The 20,305-nt window shown below is 47.0% G+C and overlaps 1 protein-coding gene across 2 annotated transcripts in view; it reads left to right on the forward strand.

Annotated features, from left to right (window-relative positions):
- Window positions 1-20,305, forward strand: part of LOC149332216 (SPARC-related modular calcium-binding protein 1-like) — a 41,213-nt gene that overhangs the window by 4,234 nt on the left and 16,674 nt on the right. The window contains exons 2-6 of one of the 2 annotated variants that reach the window (XM_089557153.1): window positions 4,705-5,116; window positions 7,935-8,036; window positions 9,282-9,509; window positions 16,497-16,640; window positions 19,029-19,271. In XM_089557153.1, the coding sequence (XP_089413279.1) occupies window positions 4,705-5,116; window positions 7,935-8,036; window positions 9,282-9,509; window positions 16,497-16,640; window positions 19,029-19,271 (1,129 nt within the window). The remainder of the gene's footprint in view (window positions 1-4,704; window positions 5,117-7,934; window positions 8,037-9,281; window positions 9,510-16,496; window positions 16,641-19,028; window positions 19,272-20,305) is intronic. The other variant, XM_089557154.1, reaches the window with a different exon arrangement.

Genomic DNA, 20,305 nt, shown 5'->3' on the forward strand with positions numbered 1-20,305 from the left:
AATGTAGTAAGTAGCGCCATCTACACACATGCACGTGTACTAAATAATCACAGTTCAAAAAAATAACGCGTGTGGCGCTGCTAAACATTTACAATCAGGAGGTGTTCACGAGAGGGAACGATATCTCTACGATGTTTGCACGTTTCCCTCGATTTTGCCCTATGTAGTGTGTGTCGAACTTCCAAGCAGATTTTCGCCATATTGCTTTGCTGGATTGTTTTGTAGCGTAAAGCTAGTAAAGCCACACTACGCGGGTCGGAGCCGAGTTTTGCGCGAGTGTGCGCCGCCTGTTATGCGCATGCGCCAGAACAGCGTGACGTCACGAGAGGCGCAGGTCCGCAGGTGCGTCGCCTCCTCACCACAGCCAGTGCGAGCTCCTCGCTGCCGGCGCCGCCGGCGTGCGCTCCTCTCCGACGCGTGACCTCGTGTTTACGACAGTTGCGCCGCGCGCTACTGCGCATGCGCGAGGAGGGTGCGCGGAGAAATGACAGTCGCGCTCAACATGTAAGCTCTGGTAAGCTAAGGAGAGTCGAGCAGCTGCCAAACGGCGCAGAAGACTGGAAGATGTAAATTCTTCCGATCCCGAGGTTGTCGCCTGGCAGTTCGCCGTCGAGCAGCCAAGGTGAAACGTGCGGCCGAAACACCGGAGCGGTTTACACTACGTATATCCAGGCAAAGCAGAGCTAAGCCACTGCCAATTTTTTTCACCTGATGCTACGAAACGCATTCTGGACGTCGTATTATTTTTGAGGGCAGCTTTGGCATTGCTAAAGCGACAGGAAAGGGAAGAGACAGGCTTTCGCTTTGTGCTGCCGGTTGTTCGTTGTTCCGGCTAGAGCTGTGGAGGGGAAGTTGGAGAGCGCTCGATTCGCCTGCACTCACTGCACCAGTTCGGCAAAGTTCTGCGGCAGCGGCGGTGCGGCGGGTGTGTACCGCTAGTTCCGGCACTTAGAGCGCAGTTTGGCACTGTCTGCTTCCAAAACGGATGGTCGAGTGCAGGCCTGGTCGTCGCTAGCCTTTGCGATGCCAATGAATTGCAGCCAGCTGTTCACAGCCTACATCAGCGGCAGCCAACATCTCGTATCTCATGAAGAAATGTGCAAACAGCAAATCACAATAACATGTTGCCATGAACCAGCCTCGATCCGTTTCTTCGGAGAACTCGAGCAGCGTTCTAGCTTGTCAACTAGTGAAAGTTACTTGAGTCTCCACCGTTTATCACAACCCGCAAACCATCATCTGCTTCCATGGCGGCTGCAGCTGCACTATTTCAGCACTAACCATGGAGCAGGTGCAGTTTTCCTGAACTAGACTCGCACTTCTTTCAAAAGAATGCCGTGGTTCAGAGGGCGCCATGTTCCACCGCTGAAATGAATCCATGTGGTATATAAGTCGGGTACAACTCAAGAACGAAGCAGCACATGCCCATCAAAGGAGACCGCCCAGCCAAGCGCGTCGACCGAACAGTTTTCTGTTCGGTCTCCATAGGTGCGCCGCGACAGCACCGGTGGAGACTGAAGCCGCCACGACCGTCTGTTGCCGAATATGGCCCCACCTGTAACATTCAGCGTTTTTGCGCAAAAGACGCTCTCGCGCGGACATATGCGAAAGGTGAGCACCCCAGCCCCCCCCCCCCCCCCTCCCCCTTTAGTGGCAAGGGCACCACACCTTCGCCTTTCTCCCTCTTTTCCCCTGCTCCAGCTCAGGTGCTCCTAGAGACGGTGGCAGATGCCGGGGCAGCAAAATATTTTCCTTTCTTTTTGCGTTATTATTCTTTTAGCCTTATCCCGAACAAATGACATCCACCCTCGGCGACACGGGGACAAAGCGCCGACTCTTTCGCTCTCTTTCGCACGCTTGGCTGCATGCACAGCCGCACAAATTGATGTGATTGGCTGGAGAGCTCCCTCTGAGTTGCGTGTGCCGCTTCGTTCTTTAGTTGTAATCGACTATAGTGCTGAGAAGGCCCCTTTTCGGGTACTGGCTCAAAGGACCGCCCCCTCCCCTTGCTGCGCGCCCCTCCTGTAGGCGGGGTAGACTAGCGCCGCAGGAAAAGGAATTCTCGGAAAATGATTACAAGCACGTTATAAGCGGTGTTTACATGACGGGTTGAGTCGAGGATTTGAGCTGGAAACCGGTTACTGGGTTCATGTAAACACCTAAGAGTCGGATCCGGGAGTCGAGGGAGCGAGTCCAGTCAACTCCGCTGCAGGGGGTGGGTTGACTCACTCGACCCCAACAGCAGATAGCACGCAAACCGGTCGGAGTCGGGTTATTGGAAGGGGAGGTGATAAATGCGAACCTGTTATTCGCTTGCGCCGTAGCGCCTCCGAGGCAGCCGTGCATGCCGCAATCTTCCAGGCTGCCACTGCCCTTTCCCGCTGCGCCGCTCGACGCTTGGTGCCGCTGCTGTTGAACCGGTCGCGACTCGCTAAAATTGAGTTCATGTAAACATGCAGTCAAGTTGGGCTGACCTTGCTCAACTTGATCTCCTGGCTCGACCCGCCGAAGTCGGGTTCATGTAAACGAGGCTATAGTTGCCTGACAATGGACGGTGTGAAAATAGCAGCTGTTCCTTCAGTTTCCAGATACGCGCGCGCGGACACGCACGCATACACACACACATACGCGGGCGCACTTTTTCAATCTTTGATCCAACCAAATCGAGGCAAATCGACGCAAGGCAAGAAAGATATACATTCCAGCACGCGATGGAAAATACTGGAGGGAATAAGCAACCTAATGATGCAAACTGGATGCAAGAAAGACGTACGTCTAAAATGAGTAAGAGCACGCAGTTGAGGGTCCAAACGAGAGAGGGGAGGGGGTCGCCCTATGTGCCTACAGAACTATCGCTTTGTAGCCGACCCCTTTTTTTTTGGCAGCGTTCCTGCACACCTCGCCTCCCCCCCCCCTTCTTCGTAAAATGTCTATAAAAAAGTCTCGAGTCCGCCTCGTGAATGGTATGCATCTAGCTGTATACTGCATTTTTGTGAACCTTGGAAAAATTCCGTCTAAGTTGATCGGAATTGGTTGCAAGGTGCCGCCGCATGTACGACGAACATTTGCTTCTGAGGTAAACACATTCCGACACCCTGCGGTGCTAACCCTCTCAATAGCAATTTCACGTCTCTTGCGCAATGTCGATTCATCTCAAAGGTAAACAGAAATTGACAATTGCCCACTTCTCTCTGCCTTTTTCTTTACCAACCATAGTTTATAAGGTTGGACAGGCATCCGCTGAGCGTTGACTAAATTGTATAGCTGTCTTTGTTATAGTTTTCTTATGATAGATGCAATACCATTTGATAAAAAAAATACTTTTTTTCAGCGCTAGAGTTTGCAGGTTACACTCCAGACCAGGAGTGTTCCGACTACTACTAATATTACTATGCATCAACAGTGACGAAGTGATTGCACGCGCAAAAGACGAGGGCAGAAGGAAGGACACACGAAAGGCACCGATTTTAACTATAAGGTTCATTGAAAAAAAAAACGCTAGAAATATATTCATGGGGCATAAACATAAATAATTTGCTTTATATCATACCTTCCTTATTTTTGACGTCCGCTTTCTCTTTTCGCTTACTTAGTAATTTGCGCTGTGCAATTATGTCGACAATTATCACTAACTCTCCCAAGTTTCCACTGTATCGACGTTGTGACTTTTGCGATGCGGGCTGGGCAGCATTATTTTTTCTTTTTCTTTGCTCCCACTAATATATGTCACGACATTGAAAACAGTAAAGTCTGTAGTCGGGTAAAACTCAAGAACGAAACGGCACATTCCCTCAAAGGAGGCCCTCCAGATAGCAACATCGACGGTACAGCTTTCTGTGGCTACTCTGCCAAGGCTAAACAAGAGAGGGAAGGAAACTGTCCTCTGTTCCCGTTTGGACAAAGACGGTACCCTCTTTGCCCCGGCTCTCCAACTTTTTCCCTTCACCCTTCCGGAACCATAGACCGAATAAAGGAAGCCCCACTCTCTTTGGCTTTGGCAAGGGACAGGCAGAGAAAGAAGTATGCGGAACCACCCCAGCCAACACCTCCCCCCACGCACGGCGGGGAGTAGCAGCCGGGTTTGCCATGGTTCGTTTGTAATCCTCTGAAGGCAGGCGCAGCTGAAAAGCCTTCACGCAGCACGGGTCAAGAAAGGACCGGACACGTATCTCAACATCTCAACCAAAACCAGTCTCGGGTCGCTGGGGGAAAGACGGGTAGACACTTTCTCAGTGATGGATCAGTGTCGTAGCCTGGTGGCAGAATATGAACTACTTGCAAGATGGCGGCAGTGGAACCGCCACCTTAAGCATGCTGTTACATCAGTGACACATCAGTGACAGCATGGCAGAAGTGGCATGACAGAAAGTCATGCCTTCAAACCAAAATGATGGCGTTGTCACCACTACCTGGAGCCATATGAAAAAAATCAGCCCTGTTGCATCTTTAACCATTGGTATATTCCTATTTGAGGTCCTGTGCTTGTCTCCTTTGTGGACGAACTGTCAACGTATGGTGTTCATGCTCTACAGGCCACTAGTTGGCACGGGGCCAAAGCATTAATGGCTGCACAGGTGAATAGATTCTCTCAGACTTGCTGCAGAGTTTCATTTGGTTTTGTTAAATTAACTCTTTGTGCGGAGCCTGTAAAATCAGTGCTGCTTGTTGCGACTTTGTGTCCTTTTTTTGTTCCTTACTGCTCAGAAGGAAGGATGTCCACCGTCGACAAAGGCGTGCACCGGAGGAGATCCTGTCTGTGGCTCGGACGGGCGCACGTATGCTACACGGTGCGACTTTGAGCGTGCCCAGTGTGAGGGGCACTCTTTGGAATTGAGCCATGTGGGGCCGTGCTCTGAGCCGACGCCGGCCGCAGCTGCAGCACGGTGCCTGCTTCAGCGCAAGCAGCCACAGCCCGGCTCGTTCGTGCCAGAATGCGCGCCGGACGGAGGGTTCGAGCGCGTCCAGTGCCACCACATGACGGGATACTGCTGGTGCGTGGATGACCAGGGCCGGCCCCTGGCTGGAACCTCCATGCACCTGCAGAAGCCCAACTGTACCACGCGGCGACAGGGGTCATTTCAGCGCAGGGCCTCTCACCAGGGTCAGGCCAAGACAGGTGGGTCAAAAAGCTGGCCCCACACGAACCAGTATTATGAAGTCGTTCCGTGAGGATTACGTACTAGGCTAGTCCACAGCCATCCATTGAGAAGCGAGACACCACCATTTGCTTATGCTCACTGCAGAGATGTTCCCCCTGTTATATATATATATATATATAAATAATTGTTTTTGTTCATTCTGCTGGGTTCACCACCCACACCGAAGGGAGCTCCTCTCCAAACATTCTTGCTGGCGCCTTCTGAGAAGCAACTAGTTCCCTCCCTATCTATTTCTATAGCTTTGTTACCCAAGCCTCTGCCGTTGCCTTCCTATATTTATTTTTATTTTTTATTTTTCAATGTTACTTTTGCTTCCTTTATTTTTATATTTTTATGTATAAATGTTTTTTCCCCTTCCCTGTCCTTCGCAACTCTCACCCTCTTCCCCCTAAATGGACTGGAGCACTTGCGTCTTATACCGACTTTGCGTCCCTTTCCTCTAACGGGAGAGAGAATGGTTTCATCTCTCCCTTTTGCATACGGTGCCTAGAAAATGAGAAATTGTGGTCTTTCGTGTGTATACCCTGAGGAAGGACGGTCCTCCGTTCGAAACTGTCGGTATTAAATGAAGATAATTGCAATGTTGTGACCCCTTCTTCTATATATATATACATATATATATATATATATATATATATTATAAGCTGTCCACTCGTAGACTGCTGCTGCTGTGAAATGTTTGCTCTTTTTTACAAGCACCATATATTTCTATTTCACAAAGTTTATGAGAATTTACGTCTTAGTGGATACTTTAGGTGATTTTAGTTTTCGAAGTAACGGGTTTATTACGAGTACATCAGTGTCAAAACTTCCTCAGCACTTTGCACTTGTTGCGTTTTACCATTGATGGTTGCTGCATGATAAAACCACAACTTGCTACTACCATCACCTAGGCGAGTGAGGAAATTATGGCAGCAGTTTTAGTGTTGCAGGGCTGCAAGTAAAGAGTTTTGTTGTGTGATTTCAAAAGTATGGGCTTGTGGGCAAGTTAACATTCACTCATTTTGTAAGAAACTGCACGAAGGATGTACTATATCTGGAAGAGGAAAATAGTAAATCATCAGTTTTGGCTTACATGCGTGCAGCACTTCCAAAAATCATTTCAGTAACGCTTGTGGTAATGGGCGAGAAATGTAAGGAGATATAACTTTAGGTGGGCAAATAAAAAAAAAAATGACACATAGAATACATTTTGTGTCATTGACCCTTTTTATTTTTGGCACATAACGAAGTTTTCTTAAAGATGCGTTGTTGAGTTGTTGCCGTCTTTAGCGATTCTATAGACCTTTCCAACTTGTGCGCCGCCGTATTGCTCGCTTAACTGCTTTTCACATCTGGCGCTACCAAGTGCTCCCTGGGTGTTGCATTATTGTACACTGATCCGCTCTGCGTCCCTGCTGCAGCAATATGGCGGCACACAAGTTGAAAAAGTCTATTGGGCTGTCTGTCAACTCTCAACATCAAAACGGCGCTGTCAAGTGAAAAGCATTTTCTCATGATTTTGTTCAAGCATCTTCTGTAATCAGTTCCGGCTTCACACTTGAAGCTAGCATCTGGAGTAATGTGGTCACATAGAATGCTGTTGCTCTGGAAGATCTCGTGGCCGCAAGCCCAGGATCTTCTGTCGTCGTAAATTTTAAGAGTATGTCGTTGGCGGAAATCTGTAGTCACTTTTGTGTATCATTTGTATGGGAAAGCCATTTTTTGCCCACTTTTGTAAGGTCTTGCCGTAGTCTTGGACGTTTTTTTTAAAATTATTTTATGTATGTCAGCGTTTATTTTTAATATTCCAGATTTATGTTGCGAGTCAAAATCGCATTTCTGTGCTTATGGACATACTCTCCTCCTCACCCTGTGCCTCCACAGTATTTGTAAGGTACGCTTAAATTTTGGTCCTGCAAAAAGCCATAAGATAAAAGCAGGAAAAAAGTTTTGCCGTCAAGTGTACTCTCTTGTTCGGCTCTATATTTTGGGTGACAGTGCTTCAGCCTTGCTGTAAGCTTGGTGTCTCCAGAAGGCTTTTCAAATTTTCACCATGAGCCATAGTTTCTTACTATTACCTAGAGGGAAAGCTGGCGGCGAAGCACTTCAGCCACCATGGACGCCCAAAGCATCATGGGGCGGTGAGCTACTTGTTGCGGCACAGTCGTAATTTTTCCGGAACACGGAGTGTCATTACTAAGATGTTTCATTCCAAAAACGCTGTCCGTGTGCACGCAGACGACTTTCGCGAGAACGCAATGTGCAAAAGCCATAGTAGTGAAAACGCGACGGCACACGACGCCAATAAAAGGTTTTACTCTTCCGAAATGCTATTAAAAAACCTCTTAAAGTATCTAAGCAACAACATTTTTTTTTAAAACATATTTACTTGTAAAAGTGCGCTTGTTAACTACGCAATATTAGTTTTTTTAGTGTTCATCACTTGGCCAATAGGAAAGCTAGTCATCTCTTATTTTGGGCAAACTTTGCACTTAAATGCTTTTCTGCTCGTTTGTTGCAATCATTAGACAAGATATTTTATATTAGGACGTTTGTAGTTATCAAACAGCTTAATTTTTCTATTATTTTTTGGCCAAAAGTTGCAGTTCCGCAACAAGTAGCTCACCGCCCCATGATGCTTTGAGCGCCCATGGTGGCTGAAGTGGTCTTGAGGGGTCGCCATGCAAACTCCCATAGACGGGCTGCCAGCTTTCCCTCTAGGTAATACTAAGAAACTCTATGCCATGAGCGAGCAGTCGTGTATTGCTGTTGAACTTGTGTCTCCCCTTGCAGGTTGCTCAAGCGTTGACCGCGGCCGATTCAACCAGAACTTGGTTGCAATTTTCCAGAAAGAGTTTAATAGGCTGCCGAAACCCCCTGCTGGCAATGCCTCAGGTACTCCCTTCTTCTACCGTGTGCATTAAGAGTCTTTCTTTAGCATGCCACCCTACAGCTGGGGCCAGATTTATGTTAGATTCTCTTGCAGCAAACTCGTGAAGGAGAGAAGCTTACCAGTTTGTTGCAGTACTTATAGATGGAGAAAGGTTTAGGAAGTTACAACCTGCAGATATATTGTGGAATGGTTATTTATGTCTAAAACTGGCCACAGACATGTTAGAGAACAAAACGGTCTTGAATCTCCTGTTTATTCATCTTTAATGCTTCACTGGGAATGCACTTTTCAGAGTGATTGACAGACTCGAAGTGGGCTGTTAAAGGAACCACCACTTGGAGGGGCACGGCATGCAGTTTGATATACCAAACAACCAACAAAATTGGAGTTCAATGTACTGCACAACTTTCCTATACTTTTACAGACGATTTTCAGGGGGACAATTTGTTTGTTCGGTAGTATATCCAATAAATCTAAGTATCTGGGTTTGATATATCTGGGCGCAACTGTACTGTTTGTTCATTATTACTTGCCTTCTTCTCTGGAGAGTGCACATGATGTCTATGTGACATGGTGGAAAAAACAGCGCAAACTAAGACAGAAAACACAGAAAAGAGGGGAGACACTACAAGCGCTGACTCGCAACTAAGGTTTATTAGAAAGAACAAAACACAATATATACAAAAATCACCTACGACTGCGTACGTCATAACAGATTACGTGCAAGCGTGCAAGATAATCTAAACAGAAGCATCGCGCGTGTGCACCCGGTTATTTAAGTACCTAAATTCCAATTCTGACAAGGCCACTGAAGGATCACTCACGCACCGTTTGCCGGTTTTTCGGATAAAGAACGCTTCCATCAGCTCCCGGGTCACGTTATCTTGGTGGAAAAAAAGCACGTCAGTTTTCGGGAAAAGGGGTGTGCATTTGCAAACCCGGCAGTGTGCGGGAAGGTTGTCTCGCGAGTCACTGCCGAGTAGGTTGCGGTGCTCAAAGAGCCTTACATTTACACAGCGCCCCGTTTGCCCGATGTACTCCTTACCTTGTATTCAGACACCCTGTATTCAGACAGGCCAGCAAGGTTTCCTTGGCACTTTGCAGTTTTGTCGTGTGCGGCATCACTGCATGCTTTGACCAGTGAGCATGGTGCGGTTTTACGCCGCTGCCGCAGAGCCAGGAATTGTGCCGATAACAGCTGTCGCTGTAAAACCGGCGTGCGGTGCTATCCGGTTTGATATCCGCAGGGAGTGTGCCGGCAGTTCTGCAGTGGAAGTTCTCCGAGCTGGACCTGGACAACGATGGCTTCCTGCAGCTGCACGAGGTGCGCGACCTGCGGCGCCTGGCCCGTCGCATCGTGGAGCCGCAGGCGTGCGCCCGCGGCCTGGCCCGGTACTGCGACACCAACCGGGACCGCCTGTTGTCGCTCTCCGAGTGGCTGCACTGCCTGCAGGGGAGTCCCCTGCGTGTGGACAGTAAGCACCTTCCCCCTGCATGCATGCAGGGCCGGATGGAGCGGCACTCATGGCTGTTGGGCTGACTGGACGGCGGCAGAAACCCGATGCTAAAACTGCAAGGAGGCAGAAACTAGAGAGATACTTGGATGAGTAATAAGGGAGTACCATATTTACTCTCATAGTAGGCGCACTCGCATAATAGGTGCACCCCCAGTTCGGTCGCGAAAAATCGGATTTTTTTATTTCCACGCATAATAGGCGCACCCCGGACTTGGCACTGTGATCAATGCTGTATTTACACGATTGCAAGCCAGCGCCTCCCCACCCCCACAATCTTTATTTTAACAAAGTTTTTGCTGAACTTGCTACTAGTCCTCACTAGTGCTGCTGCCGTCGCAGATGCTGCTGACCTACAGCACGTATAACGACATCGCGTGGAACAGCCGCACACAGATTTCAGGGATGCTCACTTTAAACGTCTGTTTGAAAAGCTTTATCTCCAGCCGGAAACCTTCCCGACTTAGGACCCCGAAAACTGTGGTGATAGGAGTCGCGTACGAAAATTCAGGCACGCCGCAGTCGCAACTGCCGCACTTCTCGTCCACATCGAATTTCCGGCCTGCTGCACGCTTGCCGTGTTCGAGATCTAACTCCCAGCCGTGTAGCTATTACGGCGCTTGTCCGTCGTGCTAAAATAGCAACGCTCGGTGGCAGCGCATGAAAGCCACAACTACGATGAACTAACACGCTACGACAGAAACCGGCCCTTTGACAGCCATAAAAAAAACTGGAGTTGGTGATGCTGATGTCGATATGGATAGCGAAAGCTCGCTGCTGCTCGCGGCGGACGAAAAAGTTGATGATAAGCTTGACCTCGGGTGCCATCCGTGGGCGGCACCTGGAAGCTCCTGTGCGCGTGTGTGGCCTCCGCGACCAAGTGCGCGTTGCTCGCTGCCGGAGCTGATCGCGGAGGCCACGGCGCGTGCATTTCGAAGGCTATTCCCGCATGGATCACGGAAAGTTTGGGTGCGGCCCTACATGGATAATTTTTTTTAATTATTTCCTTCGGGAAAACAGGGTGAGGCCCGTACACGGGTGCGTTTATGCGGTATGTTCAATTTTGCGAGTCGAAAAATTTTCAGAAATTTTACCCCGCGTAATAGGCGCACCCCGAACTTTGAGCCGGATTTTCTGGAAAAAAATTGCGCCTATTATGCGAGTAAATATGGTAATTACTCATTGACATCCGTGCGAGCGCAGCCATACGGCTACAAAGGAAAGATATACAGCTTTCTCAGAAACTTCGCAGTTAAAGAAAAATTCGTCCTGGTCTGGGGTTCGAACACGGGACCACCGCTTCACCAGAGCAGTCGCTCTACCAATTGAGCTAACCTGGACGGCAAGCTTATGATAGTAGGGCGAGAGCTAATTGATCAATAACTTGAAGTGGGAACTGTGTTGGTCCAATACATTGGACCATACTGGACGAGTATTGAGTTTTGACTGCTACTTACTTTTGTTGATGCCAAATTTGACTCATTGGCTGCCAGGGCTGTTGGATCGATGGCTACAGGTAGCAGGGACATATTGCCAAAGCTATTGAAACTACGTTCTGTGACTTTTAACGCAGCTGTTATAGCTGTCTCTGACTTGCTAATATGGATTGTTGGACAGAATTTGGGTACTTTTCCGATACACATAAGCATTTATTCCTCTTTTTCGAAGTATTTTGTTTGCGATTGTTGATACTCTAGTTTGGTCTTTTCTTGTGTACAAGTCTTAATGAGAGAATGCAGTCTTTTTAGGGAAGAAATCATGCCTATTCTCTTTGACAGTGATGATGATGTTGGCAGCAGCAGTGAAAACGACTTATCCGCACATTCTTCGGGTAACAATGGTGACAGCAGCGATTAGAATTCATTTTGTAAGCATTTATTTTTTTTAAAAATGCACCCCTCAAAGGGATAATTCATGTGAATAAATTTATAGAAAAAAAATTTACGAATACTTATGCTTAGAAGGGTCCCAAGGTTGGGGTCTGTTCATGCTTATGGTTTCTGTGCACGCCGTAATGCTGGCAGTCCTCCTTCTGCTATGCCAAGCTGTGTGGCAGCCTAGCTTTCATCATTGTGAATACTCTCATTAAAGCTTTTTTTTTTTTAATTTTATGTTGGTGTTCTTTGTTTATTTTGGAAAGGGGGGGGTGGGGGACATGCAAATTTACTAAATGAATTTCGTGGTATTCTCGCACGTTTAGTGTCCCAGGAACAGACTGTGGTGAATCTGTCAGCTACATATCGCTCACTTCTAACTGTGATGGCTGAAAAGACTAACGGTATAACCTCTGTGAGACATTCCTGGTTCATACACTCAAAATCGCGGGCAGTAAAGCTATCCCATATAGTTACTCTGTTTCTCTCCCGGTTAATATGTTCCCGGGTAATGCACTTCCCAGATACTACATGTAAAATTTTCTAAAATTCTAGCCGTATTGTGCATTTAGCGACTAACCGCACATATGTATGCATACAGGTGGGCTAAATATGGGGGCACACGACATGATCCGCATTTCAGTAGCAGCTGCCCACCATAGTGGCTTCTCTGCAGTGCTTCGATGCAAGGGGGCGAAGCGCACACTCACGCACGCACACTTGGACACGCACACACTAAAAGAAACGCGGACAAATTTACGAATAGGCGAGGGACCGTCGAGATTGCCATGGAGGGACCTGGAGCGTTGCGCAGTTCATTTCGTGCTTAAGACGACACAAATGCGGACCGAATTCCGCGAGCACTATTTATTTATTTATATATTTCAGGTTCCTTCATGGCCCTTGGAGGGCATTACAGAAGGCAGTGAGCGGTTACAAATTCGTACAGAATATATACACAACGGGTTATTTAAAACAATAGCTAACGCGTGTATTTAGCAGCATCATTACACAAGATTTCGAAGTGAAGAGAATACAAGTAAACAATATTGCAAAAAAGTATGAAGCGCGAAAAAACTTTAGGTTTGAGAAACAAAAGTATACAAAGTAGTGTTAAGGCATAAGGTCATTTAGAAATACTCATAACACAAGCTATACAACAAAGCAATGACAACACAGTTAGCAACAGTAAACGGCAAGAATAACGAAAAGGCATGTTTAAAATTGGCGAAATCGCTGAATACAGGATAGCAACGTGAAAGTAAATAAAATGACCATTTTATCTCCTCTACTACAAAATGATCCCGCAACCGTTTTTTAAATTCTTCAATGTTGTTAGTAGTAAGTAAGGCTGCAGGTAGGTGGTTCCACTCCGATATAAGGAACTGTACAGACCTTGCGTCAACAAATGCTAATCGACTTCTTTATGAAGTTAAATTTGAAATAAATGCCATTTTCCCTCATTCAACAGTACCATTCTGATATTTTGGTGGTTTAGATAAAAAGTTTTCCAGATAATACTTTTTTTTTTTGCATTTGTTAAAAACATATCAACGAGGTGCTACTATTTCTATACCTGTGTAGGCACATTGTTGTAACATATGCGTGCAGAACCTTTGGTGTGTTGAATGGATAGCCGCTAAAAGAAATCCCAGAAATCTGATTCTGCATTACCTCTGCTCTCCAAATTGTGGCTCAAAACATTTTTGCTTGCTGTTGCAAAATCCTCACATCACTAAGTAATGCAAGATGTTAAGGGGGGGAGCCTGGTCTTGAAAAGAAAATTTTATTAATTTAGTCATAGTTATGAAATTTTCAGGGCACATGTATTTTTGTGCGCTGATTCTAGATATGCCATTTAATTTCATGTAAAAAAATTCCTTGAGCACTTATGCACTTTTGATGCTAGTATTTTGCGGAGAGTTTTGAAGAAAATTTGCTGCAGGAAACTCGCTGAAATGTATGCCATTAAGTTCTCTTAACACCAAGGAATACAATAAGGGTGAAATTATCATCCTGGCTCTCATAGAACTTGAGTAATAGGGTACTGAAGCTGCCACTTCAGAAACAGGAATACACACTTTCCTTCTCATTTCTGAAGCAACAACTTCAAAACTCTATAACTTAAGTTCTATGATAGGCAGGAAGACAATTTCACCCTTATTGTATTCCTTGGTGTCAACGAGAACCCAATGGCATACATTTCAGCGAGTTTCCCGCAGCAAATTTTCTTCAAAACTCTCTGCAAAATACTAGCATAAAAATTGCATAAGTGCTCAAGGAATTGTTTTACATGTAATTAAATGACATATCTATAATCAGCACACAAAAATACATACGTCCTGAAGATTTCGTAACTGTGACTTCATTAATAAAATTTTTTTTTTCAAGACCAGTGTCCCCCCTTAAGCTAAGATGGAAGGCTGCTAGCTTTCCAAAATTGTAGCCTGAAGATGACAGTGACACAGGGCTAGTCTCTGCTATGACCACGTGTGAAAGCAGTGAGGCAGTGCATGATGAAAGGTTGAAAGTGTGATATTTGTGCATTCTCTACTGGATGCCGTGATGCCACGCTGATGTTGACTTTGCTTGGTCAGAGAATTTGACTAAATATCTTGTTTGTGTATTGTGCATTAACATCCATGATAAATGCTTTTTTACGCATATCTGCAAAAAAAAAAGGAAGAAAACAACGGCTGATGGTTTAGCATTGCTAAGCATGAAATATTGTGCAAAAGCACTGTTTTTTGCTGGTGGACACCATCAGCACTTACCTGAAATTGCAATTGAGCTGTCCACTGGCCCAGGGAGCCAGTTATGAGTGCCTTTTAACTTTTCATCATCAGTGCCGATTTGCCCAATGTACACCAGCGGCCTATGCTCCAGTGCCGCGTTTCTGCAGCAATGTTGTCAGTGTCAGCGCGTATCACTCTACTGCCGTGTTTATGCCGCATTGTTGTCCACGCCAGCACATGCAGCGCACATCTCTCTCTCTACTGCCCCATAGCTCAGTGCACGAATATTAGTGTGATAGCAGTATTAGTTGATGAAGACTACGATATTCAATGCAGTGCACTGCACGGGCTCGGGCCAGCCCGGCCCGACCCGCGGGCCGGGTCGGGCCCGGGCCTGAAGTTGCGGGCCTGGGCCAGGCTCGGGCTTAAAGCTGCGGGCCCGAGCCGGGCTTGGGTCGGTACGGAACGGCTGGTATCCGACTTTTCATTCACTATTGCAGAGTGAAGTACACAACTGCGGCATTGAAGCAGCAACACGGATGAGCTATGAGGTATAGTACGCGCTGAGAAAAAAACTAAGCTTTATTCATTGACTTATTTATTTCCTTATTTCCACGCCGCGGTGCAGAAAGTAAAATTCAATCGGCCTTAATTGGCCACTGATCGTTCGTCATCCTGAAACATACCTATACACTATTAGAAATGTATTCGGGAAGGAGATATTAGTTTAGGACGCTCATAGTCTTCAAACACATACCGTGAAATACTCAAGCCTTTTAGCTTGTCGTTTCTGCTGAAAGGCGACCAGTTCCGCTATGAGCTCAACCTGCGAGATCACGCTCACTAAAAAAATGTCATCCTACTGCTTGCTAGGCAGCTTTGTTATTTATACTTCGCGGGTGGCAGAATATAACTGATTAAAATCATGGGGGAACGCAAAGTGGACTACTACGCGTGTATGCAGCCCTTTTTTATTTAGCACTCGGAACTTCGGAGTTTATCGTTGCCCACTTACACGAGATCACTCTCCAAAAAACGGGCCTGGCGAGCACTACTCTTAATCACTTCCTTCTGGGTTAAGAAGAACCAACTTTCTGGAAGCCAAACTGCGGTTTCAGAACCTTTGTCGGCCAGTTCCTTATCGGTGTATAGTAGCAGTCTACTTGCTCAGAGTGAGCAGTATACCTGAAGCGTTACTGTGAAACGGGCCCGGCCGGGCCCGGGCTGGGCTTCACTCCGGGATTCACGGGCTGGGCCGGGCTCGCTAGAGCGATAATTTAGCGGGCCCGGGCTTGAAGCCGTGGGCCTGGGCCGGGCTCGGGCATGAGGTCTCGGGCCCGGGCCGGGCTCGGGCCTCAGATTGAGGCCCGTGCAGTGCTCTAATTCAATGCACAGCTTGAGAGTGTCTTGCAGTTTAACTCAAGTCTTGTTCGACAGCGGCGATAGCCTAGTACTCTCGTGCAATGGCCAGCAAAGCTGATCTTTTCACGCCGCTGCGAGTTTGACTCTCAGTCGCACAAGCATTGCAGGATCTTGCAAACCCACAAGCATTGCAAGATCTTGCTCGGGGTTACCCATCAGAATGGTGCTTTCACTCTAAAATTGTGCTGCCCCTTGTTACAGCAAAAAGGCTTAATGTGAGAGGATTCGGATGACCTCCGCACCCTGCCTGTGTTTTTGTGTTCTGCTTGACGCTAAGTTTTGTGTCCATATTTTCTGCACGCAAGCTATGCACACAAGATCACCTCTTTGAGACAGAAATGTTAATAGCACTACAGCAAGACGTACACAGGACATGCGCTAATATGGAGATATGAAGGCTTTGAAGGAGATATGAAGCTTTTGGAAGCAATGCACATTAGGAAGAGGGGATTAGATTGCGTGAATGATACTTCGGTCCACCTTTTCAAGACTGAGATATCATATCTTGAACGGTTTTGTTGATGCCTGTTGTACCGTTTTTTTTTTGCGCATGCCTTAAATTTTCTATATATTTGCTGGCTTCGCAGTAAATAAACTCAGATAGCGCATGTCCTGTGTCAGTCTTCCTTGTGTACGTCTTGCTGTAGCGCTGTTACCATTTCTGTCTCAAATAATGCACCATCTAGCCCAAATTGACGTTCTTCTAAACAAGACCACCTCCTCCACACCGTGTTGTCCGTGAACGTTATTGCATCAGAATGAAGTCTACATTTCACTATCTCTTTTCTCTCGAGATGTCATGGCATGCAGAGGCGCCCCTCCGTCCTTTTCCTTCCTTCCTTCCTTCCTTCCTTTTCCTGTGGTCCGGCCCTGCATGGTGGTGGTGCATGGGGGTGCGGCATGTGAGGGGAACGCAGTGGTCTCCCTGCGCGTGTTCATGTCGTTGAACTCAGAGCCGGGCAGTGTGGATGCGGCGGCGGCCGTCCTGGCCGGGGCTCTGCGACCAGGGCCAGAACTCTCACCGCCCGAGGACGAGGACAGCGAGGAGACCCAGGAACCAGGTGGGTGGGTGCCTTGGGAGATAACCGGGGACTGTGCCAGCAATGGTACGGACGCTGTAACGAGGACTTTGGTGATCGGGGATCATACCTACGGGGCACATGATGATGTCCTCATACTAAGCAAGAATCCATGTCCATGGAAGCACATTCTTTTGCCATTGATCTTGCCCTTGCTTCATTTAATTGATATGGTTCTGTGACATTTTGTTGTGAAATGCAGCTCCAGGATTGCTTGGACTGGTTTTGCATTATAGGTAGTGCTAAACTACTGCTTTGCAGCAACAGAGTAACTCAGCTTATAGGCTGGACTAGCATAGAATAGTATGGCCTGTCAGAAAGCTAACTTATAGAGAAGCACAGGGGTAAGAGCTCTTTGTAGTGAGTTTGGATGTTACTAGGGTTCACCAGTTTGTTTTCATTTATCAGAATTAAAGCGTGATTTTTTTTTTTTACTTTTACGCAAATAAAATCTTTGATCTAGATTTAGATTTGGGTCTGTGGCCTTCTCATTTGCTCCGGGTGGATGCTATGAGTGTCCGTATGATTTTAATTTTGTTACTTATTTTGCATAACCACATTAAAGTTTCATATTGTTTGGCTGTCTAATCAAACTGTCTAATGCATTTCTGTGCAAGTCATTTTTATGCGAAGCATATTACTAGAGGTACACTACAGCCCTTCGCCGTGGTTACGCGCCGTGCACACCACGTGACACATGACGTCACGACAGAGGAAGATGAGGGTCCACCTCGCGCCGTCGCTGTGGTTGCACGCCGTGCAGACCACGTGGTACAGTGACGACACACCACGTGACACATGACGTCACAACAGATCGCCGTCACGCGCTGGGAGAGGGAGAACGAGGCCATCGCCCAGACACCGGAATGTCCTCGAGCGGCATTCCCGCGCATTTCGAACGCGCGTTCACACTCGGTGTAGGTGAAACGCTCGCTCCACCGGGCAGGCGGACGCGGCTTCCGTGGCAATCCAGGCGCCCACCCAACGCGCGTCTCGGGGTTAGTCAGCGTTCCGCTGTAGCCATGCCGTTGTCTTCCCCCACGACGAAGGCTTCTAGTGGTTGTATTAAAATGATCAAGTATTCAACCAAGGAAAGCCATGTATTAACAAGCCTAGCCATCAATATGCTTCGCATCTGACCAGGGTTAACCAAGTTAAGCCTCAGCCATTTTTTTTTACATATTGCTGAGTCAATTTAGTTGTTTATTTCGATCACAAAGACCTTACATTGGTTTGAAAATGATGAGGACAACATCTGCATATCTATTAATGCATTAGAAGGCCCATTGTGCAAAAAAAAATGCGGCGTTTGCTGGCATAGTATTATTGTCTACACTACCTGCCCCCTGCCGGGGTTAACAGGTGACAAAGTGGAGAAGCTGGAATGGCTGCCACAGGAAGAACCCAGAGTGGGGGCTACAGTGGACGTAGGAGGGCTAATCAGTCAGTGCCAACCAGCTTTTGCTGATTAATGCCCTACGGGCAACCTTACCTCTTGAAGCAAGAAGACCTAATGCTAATGAAATTTCACTGCGTAGTTATAATTAAGTGCCCCCATAATTTTTTTAAAGTTTGTTTTTCATGCTGTTCGAAGGCATTTCTTCATATTCGTATTCAAAGTTTGGAAAATGTGCCTCGGACTAGGACATACACTGACCTCTGCCCCACTCCCTTTTCTTTGTTTTTATTGCGCCCTTTGTGTTCGACAGGTTATGCTCACACTGATTGAAGGCAGTCACATTTTCTTCCATTTGCTTTGCACCTTTCAAATGGAGCCACCGAACAACGGGCACTGCATCTAGGTTTGTCTGGGCAACGGCAAAAAACAACTGGCTGCAAAGCATTTCATGCTTTCGCTCAGCCATGGTGAATAGATAAATGAGCACATTGTGATTTCATGCTTACGCTCACCCATGGTGAATAGATAAACGAGAACATTGTCATTTCATGCTTACGCTCACCTATGGTTGAATAGATAAACGAGAACATTGTCATTTCATGCTTACACTCACCCATGGTGAATAGATAAATGAGCACATTGTCATTTCGTGCTTACGCTCGCCCATGGTGAATAGATAAACGAGCGCATTGTCATTTCGTGCTTACGCTCACCCATGGTGAATAGATAAATGAGCGCATTGTCATTTCGTGCTTACGCTCACCCGTGGTGAATAGATAAACGAGAACATTGTCATTTCATGCTTACGCTCACCCATGGTGAATAGATAAACGAGAACATTGTGATTTCGTGCTTACGCTCACCCATGGTGAATAGATAAATGAGCGCATTGTCATTTCATGCTTACGCTCACCCATGGTGAATAGATAAACGTGCACATTGTCATTAAATGCCCTTTTGTGTTATTGCAGGTGGTTCTTGGCCCATAGGCACAGGGGAAGACTGCAGTGTTGCGCGGAGGCAGGCGCAAGAGGCACAGCGCGATGCTGCAGGGCTGTACGTGCCTGAGTGCCAGCCAGACGGGCGTTCGTTCATGCCGGCACAGTGCCACGGGGGTCTGTGTTGGTGCGTGAGTAAGACGGGGCGGCCCCTGCGCGGAACAACGTCCACGGCTCGACCTGACTGTGCACAGCTGCTCGGCGACACTTTTAAAGGCGAGCGACTGCCTGCATTGCATTCGGTTTATTTCGTCCCAAAGGCCCCCTAGCACTTTGCATTGCGGCAGTCACATTTTGTGAATGGTAACAAGAGAATTTAAGGGGACACTGAAGCTCTGCTTTAAAGGTATGACACGATAGCATAATGGGCCAATTCCCATATATGAAGGAAGTCATTCTCTGCATTGCTCTTCCCGAGTAGCCAGTCATTAATTTAACTGCCACCTGCCGTGGTGGGCAGTTTGCTCCCTCTCCGATGTGCAAGTTGTGATGATGCCGCAAGGTCACGTGATCTAGGTGGCCGCCGACCTGCCTCCTAGGTTGCTCTTTGGGGACCCCCTGTCAGAGCCATGCTCGTGATTTTTCGCTCACAATGCTGACACTGACACCTAATTTTCTGGTGAACGGGGTGTTTAACGCTGTCACGTTAAAAGTTCAGCATGAATAATAAAGTGCAATATGAAATTGGAGCATGAAGTGCATGTGTGAGTCTCCGTTCGATTCAGACATCGACACACATCTCGTGGCTCATGTCATAGGAAGACAACTTTAAGCCATCATTCAGTGGTGAGTTAAAAGTTGAATATGACTGGAAGTGAAATCGATGGCAGGCAGTTAGCCTGCCTGTACCACTCAGATTGATCGTGACAGTTTTAAAAAGGGGACGAGAACCGGTGATACTTATGAATGCATGCTGGTTTTTTATATGACATGCTTTTGAGTGCATTAGATTAGTTTTTAAAGGTGCACTGAAGAGGATTCTGAACATGTCTTTTTGCCGCGGGAACTCGATCCACACGTTCCTAGCATTCTTAGAAACAGTGACTTATTGCCCTGTGTGGCCGATTTCCCCAATTAAAACGAATTAACGTCCGGCCCCCGCCTTTTTCTTTTAATTCTCCCTCGTACGGTGGGCGGAGTCGACCAACGCGTGGAGCGCCTTTCACCCAGTCCCGTGGAGGCTTTGCTATCGCTTTATTTTATTTTTTAGGTTTCCATGAATAAATAGTTTCATTCGCAGATAATATAGC

Source organism: Amblyomma mixtum, chromosome 8 (assembly GCF_055824585.1).
Source record: "Amblyomma mixtum isolate Tamu chromosome 8, ASM5582458v1, whole genome shotgun sequence".
Taxonomy (NCBI): domain Eukaryota; kingdom Metazoa; phylum Arthropoda; class Arachnida; order Ixodida; family Ixodidae; genus Amblyomma; species Amblyomma mixtum.